This window comes from Bombina bombina, chromosome 1 (assembly GCF_027579735.1).
Source record: "Bombina bombina isolate aBomBom1 chromosome 1, aBomBom1.pri, whole genome shotgun sequence".
Taxonomy (NCBI): Eukaryota; Metazoa; Chordata; class Amphibia; order Anura; family Bombinatoridae; genus Bombina; species Bombina bombina.
This window is the reverse complement of record NC_069499.1, coordinates 1,375,785,115-1,375,798,657: the sequence shown is the minus strand read 5'-3', so window position 1 is coordinate 1,375,798,657 and position 13,543 is coordinate 1,375,785,115. Positions and strand designations below refer to the sequence as shown.

At 37.2% G+C, this 13,543-nt stretch overlaps 1 protein-coding gene across 11 annotated transcripts in view; it reads right to left on the bottom strand.

Moving 5' to 3' along the window:
- UBAP2L (ubiquitin associated protein 2 like) overlaps positions 1–13,543 on the bottom strand; it is a 283,364-nt gene that overhangs the window by 236,989 nt on the left and 32,832 nt on the right. For 8 of the 11 annotated variants that reach the window (XM_053704446.1, XM_053704451.1, XM_053704452.1 and 5 more), the window contains exons 6-10: positions 11,416–11,511; positions 9,719–9,764; positions 7,522–7,628; positions 6,438–6,512; positions 885–937 (exon numbers count right to left, since the gene is read on the bottom strand). In XM_053704446.1, coding sequence (XP_053560421.1) covers positions 885–937; positions 6,438–6,512; positions 7,522–7,628; positions 9,719–9,764; positions 11,416–11,511 — 377 coding nt within the window. The remainder of the gene's footprint in view (positions 1–884; positions 938–6,437; positions 6,513–7,521; positions 7,629–9,718; positions 9,765–11,415; positions 11,512–13,543) is intronic. The other 3 variants (XM_053704450.1, XM_053704457.1, XM_053704456.1) reach the window with 1 other exon arrangement.

The window sequence follows — 13,543 nt, the reverse complement described above, 5'->3', positions numbered from 1 at the left end:
AGATGCCGGCCCATTTTTGGTGAGCAACCTAGGTTGTCCTTGCTAATTGGTGGATAAATTCATCCACCAATAAAAAAGTACTGTCCAGAGCACTGAAACCAAAAAAAAGCTTAGATGCCTTCTTTTTCAAATAATGATAGCAAGAGAACGAAGAAAAATTGATGATAGTAATAAATTAGAAAGTTGCTTAAAATTGCATGCTCTTTCTGAATTACAAAAGAAAAAATTTGGGTTCAGTGTCCCTTTAATCACTAATTTATTATTTATATTTGCCCCATTGTCAGGTAGAAATAATATATATTACGCCTACCGGACAACTGAAACTTAGTGTGTGTGTCCCCCTCCTTCCTACTTTGTGGGCTATGTGACGTAGAGAGTGGTCATACCCGCTCCCTATGTAATTATCGTGGAGACTTTCTGACTTCAACCAACTGTCTGTAGCGGTAGAAAATAGTCCATGCAACACACACGTGGGGTGCATCAATAACATTGGGCTTGCGAATGATTGGATGTTAAAAAAAACGACCACAAAAACAAAATTTAAAGAAATTAAAAAAAAAAGTGCTTTAAAAAAAAGAGACGGGTGGAGGATAAGCAGCAGTAATAGTAAAGACTATTCATTGGTAGCATATTTAAACAAACTGATGACTGAAAGTGGTATATTTTATAACCATTTTTCACATGCTGCATAGCTGATACAAATTGTTTACAATAACTTTAAAAAGAAGAATTTTTTTTAAATGTAGGATGTCGGTGAACGGTTGCTAAAAATACCCTGCAAATGCAGAACATCTGAAAAAGAGTTGTCTTGTAAAATAACGGCATGTTTCACTCTGTTGCACATCTATTATTAACAACTCCCTAAAAAGGCAAATTCTACCTACATCTTCATTCCAGTCCTCGGTTCCCCACTCTTCTGTTGCAGTCCTCCATGCACCTAGAAGAAAGAAGGTGGAGCAAAGCAGGAGTTAGGCATTCCTTCAACAAGCAGTTGACAATCGCCTATCTTCAACACCATCACCCTGGGCCAACAAATTAAATGTCGTAAAGAGGCCTCTTAGATTACTGGTCAGGTGTTACTACTGTAAAAACTACGTACTTTAAAGGGACCCTGAACACTTGTCAATAGGGTTTTTGTTTTTTGTTTTTTAGTCATAATGCTGTTTTAGTTTTTAAAATGCAAATCACTTTTTTTTATTATAGTTTTACCTATTTGTTTTTTTAACTTTACTTGCGCTTTGTAACCTATCCGTGCAGACATGGTGAAAGTGATGTTCTCAAATGTGGAAGTCTGCTTATTGCTGTGAGCGTGCACGCATGTAGACATCGCGCTCACAGCACAAGTAAAAAACTACTGCTGCTATAAAGTTTGCAGCAATTATCTTTAGCTTTTTTTCCCCTCTAGATTTTGAAGCAGCATCGGCTATTGTTTGTATTTGTTATTTCAAGTTGTCCTGTGCCGTTTCTAGGTGACATCATTGAGGTGCGTGTGCACTGTGGTGGGCCATTTGTTCCTGCAGTGCTTTATTGAGGGAAGGTGTGGGAGCTCAGTGTGTAGTGGACATAAACAGCCTTGGCAGCCAGTTGCTAAGCCCTCGGTGCAAGGTAATTTTGAACCCACATTTTCACACTTGTAATGATTCACGGGCACCGCTAGTTATTTAAACTTTTCCACCAAGTACTGTCATATGTCACACCTCTCTACGTTGCCAACTGCATGGAACAGCCTCTTGCCACTTCCTCCAGATGCCTTGGCACCCACTTACCTCTTCCTTATCTCACATTTTTCTGCTAGCCATCCACAACCAGGTAGTATGGAAAGAAAAAAAACGAACCGCCGGCATAAATCGGCCCGCGGGCCACATGTTGGACACTAAATGTTGAAAAATACAAAACTACTAAAAAAAAAAAAAAAAAAAAAAATAGCTCAGTACAAAGAGGGAAATAACTGGTCACAGAAGCTGGGTATGAGAGCAGTATAACTAAAAAGGATTATATTAACCACTAAAAGTACAGTAAAAATGCATTAAATAAATACATATATATTTTTATCAGTGAAGAGGACAGAAAATGAGTAACAATGATTTTATCTATCACTTTGTCAGTGAAGGGGTTACTATAATCATTTGCAGTTATACTGCCCTCATACCCAGCTTCTGATGTGACCAGTTATTTCCCTTATTGTACTGATCAATTTTTTTTTTAGTAATTACAGGTTATACAAGTTTGTTGGGAAGTTTTATATTTTTCAACATTTAGTGTCCAACATGTGGCCCGCGGGCCGATTTATGCCAGCGGTTCATTTTTTTTTTTTCTTTCTATACTACCTGGTTGTGGATGGTTAGCAGAAAATGTGAGATAAGGAAGAGGTAAGTGGGTGCCAAGGCATCTGGAGGAAGCAAGAGGCTGTTCCATGCAGTTGGCAACGTAGAGAGGTGTGACATATGACAGTACTTGGTGGTAAAGTTTAAATAACTAGCTGTGCCTGTGAATCATAACAAGTGTGATAATGTGGGTTCAAAATTACCTTTCACAGAGGCACAGAGGGCTTAGCGACTGGATGCCAAGGCTGTGTATGTCCACTCCACGCTGAGCTCCCACACCTTCCCTCAATAAAGCACTAAAGCACTGCAGGAACAAATGGTTCACCACAGTGCACACGCACCTCAATGATATCAACTAGAGCCGGCACAGGACAACTCATTTTGAGCTTTGCGGCATGAGAAACTGAATAACAATAATCACAGACAAGCCGGTCCTCTCACACAGCTGTCATTCAGTGAAAAAGGCTGCAATTGAAACTAAATCTATGAAGCTCGTTCACAAAGTTAATGAGAACGAGCTTCATAGAAGCGGCAAAGACTTTACTTTGTATGCGCATGCGCGGAAGTGAAGAAGGGAGTACACATCAAGTCTCTAGGTTATCTCATATAACGTGCGTCACAACGTGCATTACAACATGGCGGCTACCACCGCATTCAGTAGGTGGTGGTTTAGGAGTAAAATTGAGAATACAAAATAATTGAACAGAGGCTAGATAAAAACATGAACAAATGTTTAAAACAAAAAAAAACAAAAAAGATTAAAAAAATGACAATTACATGAAAACAGAAGGTGTTTAGGGTCCCTTTAAGTCTTGACAAAGTTGAAACGCTGGCTTTGTTTTTATATTTTAAACTACAATAAAAGCATATGTTTTGTATTTATTAAGTTACAGTAAGCACCTTCTTACACAGCTCGGACTTCAAGTGCACCCACCAAGGTATTGGTAAAAAGTAAGCAGTAAGTGCTTCTTATCTGGAGTTTTTTTCTATTTGTATAGAACCAATAAAAATAGACAGTGCAATACAAAGATGAGATAATGACAGCTGAGGAAGCCCCATGTCTGAGCAACAATCATAGAAAGTAAACCCTTTAATAAAGTGTACCAAACAGAGAGAAGCTCAGGCTTATAGTATAGAAGGTTAAAGGTCTTAAACACAAGTGAGGAAAGTAAAATGGAACAAAAGGCTAGGTAAGACGTTGTTAAACATATTATACCTCACAATGCATTCATCTTATATTTATACTCTCTAAGTCTTATTTGCCCTAGATAAAGGAACACCGGGTTAACTACAGGATTTCTACAAACATACATTAATTCAAAGTTGGTGCATTGATGGGGAGGTAAGGAAAAGGATTGCTGTTGATGGAAGTACAATGTAATGTATGAGGTCCGAGCTTTGAATGAACACACACACACACACGTGGAAAAATATCACTATGGTTTACTAGTTTGGAGTTGGTTATTAGCTCAGAGGGAAACAGTTACTAGCCCACTCAATGTTAAAGGGACATAATACTCCTTAATCATTTGAAAGTGATGCAGCATAACTAAAAAGATAAAAAAAAATATCACCTGAACATCTCTATGTAAAAAGGGAAAATATTATACCTCACAATTTCTTCAAGTTATACCTCCCTGTCAAGCTACAAGTTGAAAAAAAATAAAAATAGCCAATCAGCAGTGCTGAGGTCATGCATTGCTTTTCTCTCATGAGATTTCATTGAAATGACCGTCTGCACATGCCAGATGATCATTCCCTTGCAAGTCCTGGGACTAGCATCATGGCTGCTTAAAAGGGACATGAAATCTAAAAAATATCTTTCACGATTTAGGTAGAGCACACAATTTTAAACAACTTTCCAGTTTACTTCTATTATCAAATTTGCTTAATTCTCTTGGTATCATTTCTTGAAGAAGCAGCAATGCGCTACTGGTTTCTAACTGAACATATGGGTGAGCCAATGACAATCGGTATGTGTGTGTATGTATGTACTGTATATACAGTACATACATAATGTGCAAAAAATGCAAACATAGTTGTAACCTCTATACAGAGTGATTAATCACAGCTTGATTAGCAGAACACGTGAGAATGTGTGGCAAGTGAATTGTATCCTAATACATCAAATGCCTACTTGTAAACATGATGTATTAATACAGTGCAAAGGAACTAGACATGATGTTATAATGTATCACAATAAAAGCAAATACATACTAAATAAAAATATATGTAAATAAAAATGAGCAAATGTTAACAGTAAGTCAAAACCTACTGGTCTGGCCAGACAACTCAAACAATATACTCACTATGCGTTTCTGGGTCAAGCCCCTTCATCAGGTGTCATATCTATGGGCTCAAATTTATAGGTTATATGCTACTAGCCAGGCCAAAATGTTACTCGCCACTTCTGATCCTGCCCACAACACACCCACTACTCTACCTCCTCTTTGCATATGTTTTGACATTGTGAAACATACGATTGTGCAGTCAATTTTTATATTTTATACCTTGTCCTTAAATTAAATAATGCTACATACAGCAATAGATTAAAAAAAATAAGTGCATAGCTGTTAGCAATATCAACCTGGTGGTTCTGGGTAAGACAACAGCTGGATAGAAATGGGAAGTTGTACAATATTACAAACCATTATAAAATGGAGTCAAATGAGATGGATTGGATTTTTGGGCAGCAAATTTGCAAGATGATCGTGACTGTAAACTAAATGTTGTTAAAAGATCATAATGATTTGTTAGATTATGTGCAATCAGATGGACTCTGGTGTATGTACTTCCTAAAATTGCAATAAAGAAATAAAATTAAAAAAAAGAAATGGGAAGTTGTTGAAGGGAGAAAGAGTACCGACAGTCATGGAAGGTCATAGAGGACCTGGAGATTTTCTTTTAATAATCATCATCTCACCCTTCTCTCTCAACTATCTTTCTCCCCTCCCTCTTCAATCGCTCTTTTACCCTCTCGCTCATCTCTTAGGCCATATCTTCTCTTTACACTCTCTCTTTTCCCCCTCTCATATGTTTACTCTTATTTTTTCTCTCCACTCTCCTGTTAAGCTATCTTCTTTACTTTTTCTCTCTAACCTCTCAGTCTAAGCACTAATGTTGGTCCTACAGCCCTAGAGGAATAGCATATCCTTGGCCCTTTCTAGGATGTTTAATATCCCTTCAGAAAATATTTTTAGCACATAGTCCAAAATGTGCGTTTGTCAATGCTGCAATAGGAGGGTACATTTTTTCACTCTAAATTTTACTAGCCACCATTAATTTGCCACTCGCCAATGGCTAGTAAAGAGTGGAAAATCTGAATCATGAAATAATTGTTTGGGGTTTCATGTCCCTTTAAAGACTCTTTACAGTGGGGTGAGAATACTTAAGACATTTTGAGGTCAAATATATTGCTTTTTTTTATTTACATAGAGATGTTCAGGTGATATTTTCTAGTCTGTGTTTACAGAACTGCTGCATCACTTTCCAGTGCAACATTTTGGTACCATGTCCCCTTTAAAGATAGGAAAAAAGTAAAAATGTACTTTTCTCACTCAACCTGGGACATGTGGAAACTTCAATCGCTGTGTGTGTTTATGTGAGAATATACAAGAATTTACTACTAGAAAACCCTGTTCGTTGAATTTCTATGCAGTGGAGAAAGAAAACAATGGAGCAATGCACTGAACAGCAGAAACATTCCTGTAAACAAAATGTCTACAAAAAATATGTAGATGCACATTTCATTAGACCCACTTATTCAATTACCCACCTCCCCTGCATTTTACATCAAGCGTCAAATACGTAGACTTAATTTGACAGTCTGTCTCGTATATCTAGGGCTTTAATCTTATAGGTTATAAAAGCATATTGGAAATGTATTGCATTGGCCTCTACCAATCCTGATAGAAGGCTACTCCAAGGTATCAACAACATGGAGTAAATTTATCAGTAAACCTACCACCCCTCCATTTCAGAGCAGAAACTATTTTTCTTTTAATGTTGTTTTGGTAAATTTCTGAATGGCACAGCAAGGGAAGGGCAAGGTTAGATACACACAACAATTAGAAAAGATCACAATAAATCAGGTTATCGGGGCAGTTTGAGCACCTGGATCTGTCATACCAGGAGCAGTGGAAAATTTTCGGGGATAATTTGACCCTTCACCCCCAATGTAATCAAGTCCTGAAACAAAAGGAAAAAAAGAAACATAATCAGATTGAGGTGAAGTGCTGGCTGCTCCTGAACCTTTTCCTCCTCCCTAGGGTGACCCCAGGGGACAGACTGACATGTCAGCATGAGACAAGAATGATGTAAATTGAAACCGATTTCTCTTAAACAAAAAACGTGCATACTGTCCAAATATAAGCAACAGATTATGTAAATTACCACCTAAAAAAGGTATAGATGACTAACTGATACAAGAAAAACAACTTAATGTCTATAGACTGTGACATATAAGAGAATATACTGAAATAAGGAGCTTACACTGAAGTAGTTAAAGTTAGGCTTCTGAGCGTAACAGTACACAGACCACATAATATTTAAACACACACATTAAACATACAGTTATTATCAATATCATAATATACATCATGTAAGTCTTGCTAACACAAATAATAAATAATTCATCTCTGGCTAGCAGGACACAACACATTACTTAAAGGGACATTATACACTCATTTTTTCTTTGCATAAATGTTTTGTAGATGATCTATTTATATAGCCCATAAAGTGTTTTTTTAAAATAAATGTATAGTTTTGCTTATTTTTAAATAACATTGCTCTGATTTTCAGACTCCTAACCAAGCCCCAAAGTTTTATGTGAATACGGTCAGCTACCTTCTCCAGCTTGCTCCTGTTTGTGTAAAGGGTCTTTTCATATGCAAAAGAAGGGGGAGGGGGGTTGTCTTATTTGCCACTTGCAGTGGGCTTTCCAGCTACCTTTTCAACACAGCCAAACTGACAGCTTCTAAGTAAGTTTTTAAATAGTTTTATACTGGATTTTTATAACAGTATCTGTGCATCTTATTCTTTATAGTAGTGTCTATTACATGCAGTTATATGAAAATGAGTGTATACTGTCCCTTTAAGTTGCAGAAGGGAAAGTGGGATGGGGAAGGGTGGAGGAAAGGCAGGAGTGTACATGGTGTCAAGTAATGAACCAAACTGAGTTGAAAGTCCAGAAACCTACTCGTTCCATCATCAGGCTCAAAAGTGGCTGTGTTGTTCCATGTGCTGCTGTTCCCATAGCCGTCATCTGTGCTGGATGGCTCTACATAGTCTGCAGGGTTAAAGGTCCTGAAAGCATAAAATTGTGAAAGTAGGAACTTACAAACCAAAGGACAGCTCTGAGTGTGAAGTCTGCATCCTATCATCATACCAATTTAAAAAGGGATAGGAACATCAAAATTAAACTTGCAAGAATCAGAGCATGCAATTTTAACACTTTTAAAAATCTCGCCTATTTTCAAACGTGCTTTGTTCTCTTGTTATACATTGTTGAAAATTAATATGCACATATACTACACTAGTGGAAGCTAGCTGATTGGTGTTTGCATACATTTGTCTCTTGTGATTGGCTAACTAGATGTGTTCAACTTAGTGTCAGTACTGCAATGCTGTTTTCTCTGGCTAAAGGATAACAAGAGAATGAAGCATATGTGATTAAAGTAAATTTGAACGTTGTTTAAAATGTTATGTTCTATCTGAATCATGAATGTAATTTTTGTGGTTTCCAGTCCCTTTAAAAACAAAATTCAAATACACCACAATTGGATACATTATTTCATACAATAATGTAACAAAATTAAAATAGACAATTTATAGCTGAAGCCTGGAAACTCTAAAATTCTGATGATTCCATAAAAGTCCCCAGCATTTAATGAAGTACTTCTTATATAGTTCCTCCGGACTTTTACAACAGTCATCCGTAATACTATTTTATAGCAGCAGTTGAGGACCACTATAAGGTGCAATACAGCGGATTACCTTGTGCAGTTCCTAACTCGCATTTCCATATTTGTGCAGTTTATGGTTAGCTCAAGCATTTTATCCCCAGTGGAGCTCACCATCTGGAACATTGGCAGCCTTTGCCTATTTTGTCACAATCCATGCTTTGAACAACTCTGCACATCACAAGCTTTGCAATAAATGCGGATCTTCGGCCATCCAGTGTGCTATGTTTTGCACTCTCCAGCACTACGAATTGTTAGCCAGCTGAAAAAAACCCTCTCTCTACTTTGTAGTTATGTGAGTTTCACCTGCATAAACTGGGGACTCTTCCGGCTTTATGAGAGGTACAGCTGGAAGACACCCCAATTAATGCGGGTGAAACGCTCATAGCTACTTAGTAGCGAGAGGGGGTTCAGCTGGCTAACAATTCGTAGTGCTGGAGAGTGCAAAACATAGCACACTGGATAGCCGAAGATCCGCATTTATTGCAAAGCTTGTGATGAGCAAAGTTGTTCAAAGCACAAATTGTCACAAAATAGGCACAGGCGGCAAATATTCCAGACAGTGGGTTTCGTTGGAGATAAACGCTTGAGGTAACATCTGCACAATGCAATCTGCTGTATTGCACCTTATAGTGATCCTAAGTTTCTGCTATAAAAATAGTATTACAGTTGAATGTTGTAAAAGTCCGGAGGAACTATATAATTAGTACTTCATTAAATGCTGGGGACTTTTATAATCTAAAAACTCAGATTCCATAAAAGCTTTAGCTATAAATTGTTGCCATTATTTTATGAAACAGTGTATCCAAATATGGTGTATTTGAAATTTGTATTAAATTGGTGGATGGACTGAACACAATGTTCTATCTCAAATTTATCAACTGATAAATTTTTATAATTTGTTTTATATTCCCAGTGCACTAGTGATGGTATGATATTTAAAGATCTGTGCATATCCTAATAGGGCTAATTAAGTAAAAATAGTTTGCATAAAAATAAAAAAATTATAAAGTTAAAAAATTGCTGGCAAGTATTTTAAAATAATTTTCAAAAATTAGTTACATAGCCATGTTGGCTGGAGTAGTCTGATCCACCACCTTATCAGTGTTTAGCATCAGAAAAACAGGCATTGTATTTCAGCATCTAATTTGCTTTTGGGCATGCTCCAGCAGATGAGTGTTAAAAAAGTCTTGCAATCTACCAAATCAAAGGTGGATATAGGAGGCATAGAAGGAATTGTGTGGGGGGAGTTAGAGATGTACAATTCAGAAACTTAAAAGAAAGGGTTAATGGTGAGGCACTGCAGTATAAAATTACAGGTAAAGTAATGAAAGTACATATTATAATCTGTCTCTATCCCAACTTGTTTAATGTCCCTTTATTTTTTTCCTTTGGTGTAAATTACCAGTTTATTAAAAATATACACACACTTACCCCATGCCCTGTGCAGAAAACCGTCCACCTCTTCTTCCAGAGCCCCCTACAGACAAAGAAGATAGGCATGTCTACTCTTACAAAAAAACAAAATTTTAAACCAAGGGATAAATAGTGCTACAAATTGGTTATAAAGCTTTGTCTATGGAATGTTATTAGTACTATAACCACGACTTTCCTATCGACATCTATCTAGTGCGACTCATATGCGGGGAAATGGGGAGCAAGAGACACAAAATTTCACTCCAGGATCTTTATAACTTTGGGATATAGTACATATCTATATAGCTTCACAGTCTTCCATGATTTCAAAATATGTATGTTTATCTGGCTCCGAAATGTGATAAAATGAGGTAACCCCAGATTTACATTGTAAGATTCATAAAGAAACAAAATTCCCATATATTGCAGTATTGCACAGGGCCTTGCTATTGTACCACTGAAGCGTTTGGTTTGGAGTCTGCAATTACACCAATGGATTATACCAAAATATCTCCTTTGTCGCTGACATTTCCCTCCTCTGTAATAAATTTACACTTTTGTACTCATCTATTTTTTTTAAGTGATCTACACACACTTTTTCTAAACAGATCACAACATTTTAGAAATGGTTTGTATATAAGCATTCACTCAAAATTCTGTGTTCTTTCAACCCAGTGTGTGCCAGCTTACAGAGCAATTCCCAAGCTCTAGGTAATACAATGAAACAGAATGAAGCTGCACTCTCAAAAGGTGAAAAAGCAACATTTCAGGGCTCTTGCCGCTTTGTCACGATCTAGGAGAGTGCAGGTTCATTCTGTTTCATTGGATGACCTTTTAGAAAAACTTTGATATACACAAAATGGCATTCAGAAAAAATGTTATGTTATTTTCTGAAACATAATGGTAACAAAACTAAATTTATTTTTGAAGTTCTGAAACAAAATATTTCAAGATATATAAGGCTACCTATAGAGCACTAGATACTATAAAAAAGTCTAATGGTGTAAGGTATTTCCTGTTGTCACAATAACCACCTGGTAGCTGGACAAATCCAGGAGCTCCCATTTTAAAACTAAGGGCCTCACAAGCCTCTATGTATTTGGAAAGTGAGAAGAACAATCCCACCACCCAAAAGCTTTTTCCATATACTTATGGACCTGGCACATACGAATGCCATTGTAATCACCTGATGCTACCTGGGCATCAGTGAACCCAAAAAGAGACCATCTTCTTTCATGCTAATCCTACTTTTAGAACCCAGGATCACCAATCCGTAGCAAATGAAGCAGCTGCTAATATGCAAGTAAAGAATTGGAAAACCACCACTGTGACCTTCGCACAGAAAAGGTAAAAAAAAAAAGTCTTGTTCTCTAACTAGAATAGTTCAATTCAAAGCTAAAATTGTCTCATTAAACCTCTCTATGGTAAACGAATAGCTTCAAGATCACCAATTACACTGCCTTAACCATATGTTCTTTCTTGAAAAGTCCCTCTACCCTATTATTGTAAACCTCTTGCAAAAAGATGGTCTATAAATACTAAATTTGTATGTTCTTGGTTCAGGATCTCCCATTACACAAGTTATACAGTAATACTCCTTGAGTATTTTTTTCCCCACTAGATTGTAAGCTCTTTAGAGAGCGACCTCATTTAAGATCTTTTTGTTCTCTCGCATGTTATATCCTATAAGATTTTGATAAGAGAGAAATGGTTACCTCTGCCTCTTCCACGTCCACGGCGCCCCCGTTCAGTTCCTCTGCCCGACGACCCTCCAGTCTTACCACCTTCCAAACCATTCTCCTGCGCCCGGACTGTAAGAGAAATAAGCCAACAAGTTGAAATACTGTGTAATAAAAAAAAAAAAAAAAAAAACTAAAAAAAAACCAAAAAAAAAACCATGAATTATGCTTACCAGATATTTTCCTTTCCTTCTGTATGAGGAGAGTCCACGGCTTCATTCATTACTTGTGGGAATACAGAACCTGGCCACCAGGAAGAGGCAGAGACGCCTCAGCCAAAGGCTAAAAAACACCTCCCCCACTCCCCTCATCCCCCAGTCATTCTGCCGAGGGAACAAGGAACAGTGGGAGTAATATCAGGCTATAAAAAGGTGCCAGAGGAACAACAAAAATTTAGGTCCGCCCAACGGAGAAAAAAAACGGACGGGGGCCGTAGACCCTCCTCATACAGAAGAAAAACATAATTTATGTAAGAACTTACCTGATAAATTCATTTCTTTCATATTAACAAGAGTCCATGAGCTAGTGACGTATGGGATATACATTCCTACCAGGAGGGGCAAAGTTTCCCAAACCTTAAAATGCCTATAAATACACCCCTCACCACACCCACAAATCAGTTTAACGAATAGCCAAGAAGTGGGGTGATAAGAAAAAAAGTGCGAAGCATATAAAATAAAAAATTGGAATAATTGTGCTTTATACAAAAAAATCATAACCACCACAAAAAAGGGTGGGCCTCATGGACTCTTGTTAATATGAAAGAAATGAATTTATCAGGTAAGTTCTTACATAAATTATGTTTTCTTTCATGTAATTAACAAGAGTCCATGAGCTAGTGACGTATGGGATAATGACTACCCAAGATGTGGATCTTTCCACACAAGAGTCACTAGAGAGGGAGGGATAAAATAAAGACAGCCAATTCCTGCTGAAAATAATCCACACCCAAAATAAAGTTTAACAAAAAACATAAGCAGAAGATTCAAACTGAAACCGCTGCCTGAAGAACTTTTCTACCAAAAACTGCTTCAGAAGAAGAAAATACATCAAAATGGTAGAATTTAGTAAAAGTATGCAAAGAGGACCAAGTTGCTGCTTTGCAGATCTGGTCAACCGAAGCTTCATTCCTAAACGCCCAGGAAGTAGATACTGACCTAGTAGAATGAGCTGTAATTCTTTGAGGCGGAATTTTACCCGACTCAACATAGGCAAGATGAATTAAAGATTTCAACCAAGATGCCAAAGAAATGGCAGAAGCTTTCTGGCCTTTCCTAGAACCGGAAAAGATAACAAATAGACTAGAAGTCTTACGGAAAGATTTCGTAGCTTCAACATAATATTTCAAAGCTCTAACAACATCCAAAGAATGCAATGATTTCTCCTTAGAATTCTTAGGATTAGGACATAATGAAGGAACCACAATTTCTCTACTAATGTTGTTGGAATTCACAACTTTAGGTAAAAATTCAAAAGAAGTTCGCAACACCGCCTTATCCTGATGAAAAATCAGAAAAGGAGACTCACACGAAAGAGCAGATAATTCAGAAACTCTTCTAGCAGAAGAGATGGCCAAAAGGAACAAAACTTTCCAAGAAAGTAATTTAATGTCCAATGAATGCATAGGTTCAAACGGAGGAGCTTGAAGAGCTCCCAGAACCAAATTCAAACTCCAAGGAGGAGAAATTGACTTAATGACAGGTTTTATACGAACCAAAGCTTGTACAAAACAATGAATATCAGGAAGAATAGCAATCTTTCTGTGAAAAAGAACAGAAAGAGCGGAGATTTGTCCTTTCAAAGAACTTGCGGACAAACCCTTATCTAAACCATCCTGAAGAAACTGTAAAATTCTCGGTATTCTAAAAGAATGCCAAGAAAAATGATGAGAAAGACACCAAGAAATATAAGTCTTCCAGACTCTATAATATATCTCTCGAGATACAGATTTACGAGCCTGTAACATAGTATTAATCACGGAGTCAGAGAAACCTCTATGACCAAGAATCAAGCGTTCAATCTCCATACCTTTAAATTTAAGGATTTCAGATCCGGATGGAAAAAAAAGGACCTTGTGACAGAAGGTCTGGTCTTAACGGAAGAG